At 37.9% G+C, this 2148-nt stretch overlaps 1 protein-coding gene across 1 annotated transcript; it reads left to right on the forward strand.

Moving 5' to 3' along the window:
- Positions 1-308: 308 nt before the first annotated feature.
- LOC149185439 (auxin-responsive protein SAUR36-like) lies at positions 309-1547 on the forward strand. Its single transcript, XM_089419103.1, has one exon. It carries the CDS (start codon positions 692-694, stop codon positions 1271-1273), a length of 582 nt encoding a protein of 193 aa, XP_089275229.1. The 5' UTR covers positions 309-691; the 3' UTR covers positions 1274-1547.
- The last annotated feature ends 601 nt before the right edge of the window (positions 1548-2148 follow it).

Below are 2148 nucleotides of genomic sequence, written 5' to 3' on the forward strand. Positions count from 1 at the left end.
ATAATGGAGGGATAAAATATTCTTCAATTTAAAAACTCGAGATAATCGGAGAAACATCCAACTGGAATCCTAGAAATCCACTTACTCGGATTTCCTGGAAGCGGCATGTCTGAATGAAGAATGGAGGGATAAAAGACATTCGGTATATTTAGAGTTAGTCAATGGATTATTTGCGTCGAAAGTCATTCGGTAGAAGACTTTTATTTTAAACCTCCAATGTAGGGTCCCATGGCTGACGTTCAATCAATTGATTCACTTGATTTATTCCTCAATTTCAACGGCCACTTGTTGGCAACGGTTCACAGAGTCCACCACCGATCATGGCGACGCGGTCTACTCCCGAATTTGCGAATTGTTGTATAAATAATGACATCTTTCCTGCCTTTTCCAGCACTTCTCCCCATCGCCTGCAATTGAATCCGTTTTCCAACCCATAGAGGTGTGCCTGTGTTTGGATATCGAGTCCTGCACATGCGAATTTAAGATCTAAACAAGCGGAATCGAATATGTGTAACGTCCCTCCGTCTATTTCCAACTCCGGCCTAACTTCGTTCAGGCTAGCGATATCAGTTGCGAATCGCTGGCTCTTTTCTGGTTTCTTCGACTACTACATGCTCGTGCACTTTCTTTAACCGTACACTTCTTCGAATTTTATCTATTTTCTCCCAGATCCGTCAAAGTTATACCAGCCATGAACATGGATGAAGATGCCAAGGGTTTGAAACTGGGACAGAAGTTTGTCAAGCTCTGGAGAAAATTTCTTCCCTCAAAGAGCTCGGGATCGCATTATACTCCAAATAATCAAACTCAGCCGGCTGATCTTTGTAACGGCCATACTTTCAGCCGTACGACTTCCCTTCCTGCAACCACGCGGTTTGAAGAGGTTCAGTATCTGCATACAGTTCAGACTAAAGCCTCTGCCAATTTCTTGAATCTTCTGGGTCGAACTAAACGGCATATCGGGCGCCAATTATCTTGTCGGAATTCTAGTTTTGTTGAGGGGCTGCAAGAAAAGAAAACTCAATATCCTCCCAAGGATGTTCCCAAGGGCTCCGTGGCCATTTATGTGGGAGACGAGCAGGAAGAACAGACACGCTTTGTGATTCCCATCTTGTATTTTAACCACCCACTTTTTCTCCATTTGCTGGAAGAAACGAAGCACGTCCATGGCTTCGACAACAATGGCGTTCTCACGATTCCTTGCCAGGTTTCTGATTTCGAGTATCTACGGTGGCTTATTGAGAGAGAAAGCGCAATCCACAGTGGGATTTGAACCTGGGTTATAGTGCTGTGACTCGTGCCCTGACTTGGAACCACAACCAGGCAAATGGGTAATACTTGTTAGTTTCCGAATGAGCATTCATGCAATTCTTCGTCACATTTGATCTCAGGGCCTAATAGAGAAATATTTTTCATGCAATTCTTCTTCACATTTGATCTCAGGGCCTAATTGTAGAGAAATATTTTTCAATTTTATATGTATTATATTAATTGAATAATGGATCTCAGGGCGTAATTGTAGAGAAATATTTTCCAATTTTACATGTATTATATTAATTGAATAATGGATCTCAGGGCGTAATTGTAGAGAAATATTTTCCAATTTTACATGTATGATATTAATTGATTAATTATTCAGTTGTTGAATAGCTATAATGATGTGTAAGATGTGTAGGGTTGGAATTTCAAAAAAGACTAACCCGTCAAATTTGACTTTTTTAGAGTTTCCAACCTGTTTTCATAGTTTCAAAGCAGATTTTTGACGATTTTGTAATTTTTTAACATGTATTTGAAGGGCAAATCACTTTATAACGGGCAATTTGCCAGTCAAATTCCAACCCTAGGTGTGTAAAGTTGTTCATCATCAAAGTTGAAATTTTGCTCATGTCTACTAAAATTAAAATTTTAAAAAATCTAAAATTAAATAACTATATAAAACATTTAAAAATTTGCACGTAAAGCACTGGATACCTCAAATTTGCAATCCATATTTAAGATGGATCTATACTGGTTTATTAACATAGTCTTTCTCGTTCTTTTTAAAAGCTTAATATGTCATTATGTTACCACTATAAATTGATTCTGAATAGAGAAATAATAAAAATCATTTTTTTCAACTATCTTTTAGATAATTGTTTCTTTCAAATT

Source organism: Pinus tabuliformis, chromosome 3_2 (assembly GCF_031772625.1).
Source record: "Pinus tabuliformis cultivar Carrire ecotype Pingquan chromosome 3_2, CPIR1, whole genome shotgun sequence".
Classification (NCBI taxonomy): Eukaryota; Viridiplantae; Streptophyta; class Pinopsida; order Pinales; family Pinaceae; genus Pinus; species Pinus tabuliformis.

Bases quoted from the DNA above. Each gene is read 5' to 3' on its own strand.
- LOC149185439 (XM_089419103.1), top strand. From the start codon at position 692: ATGAACATGGATGAAGATGCCAAGGGTTTGAAACTGGGACAGAAGTTT.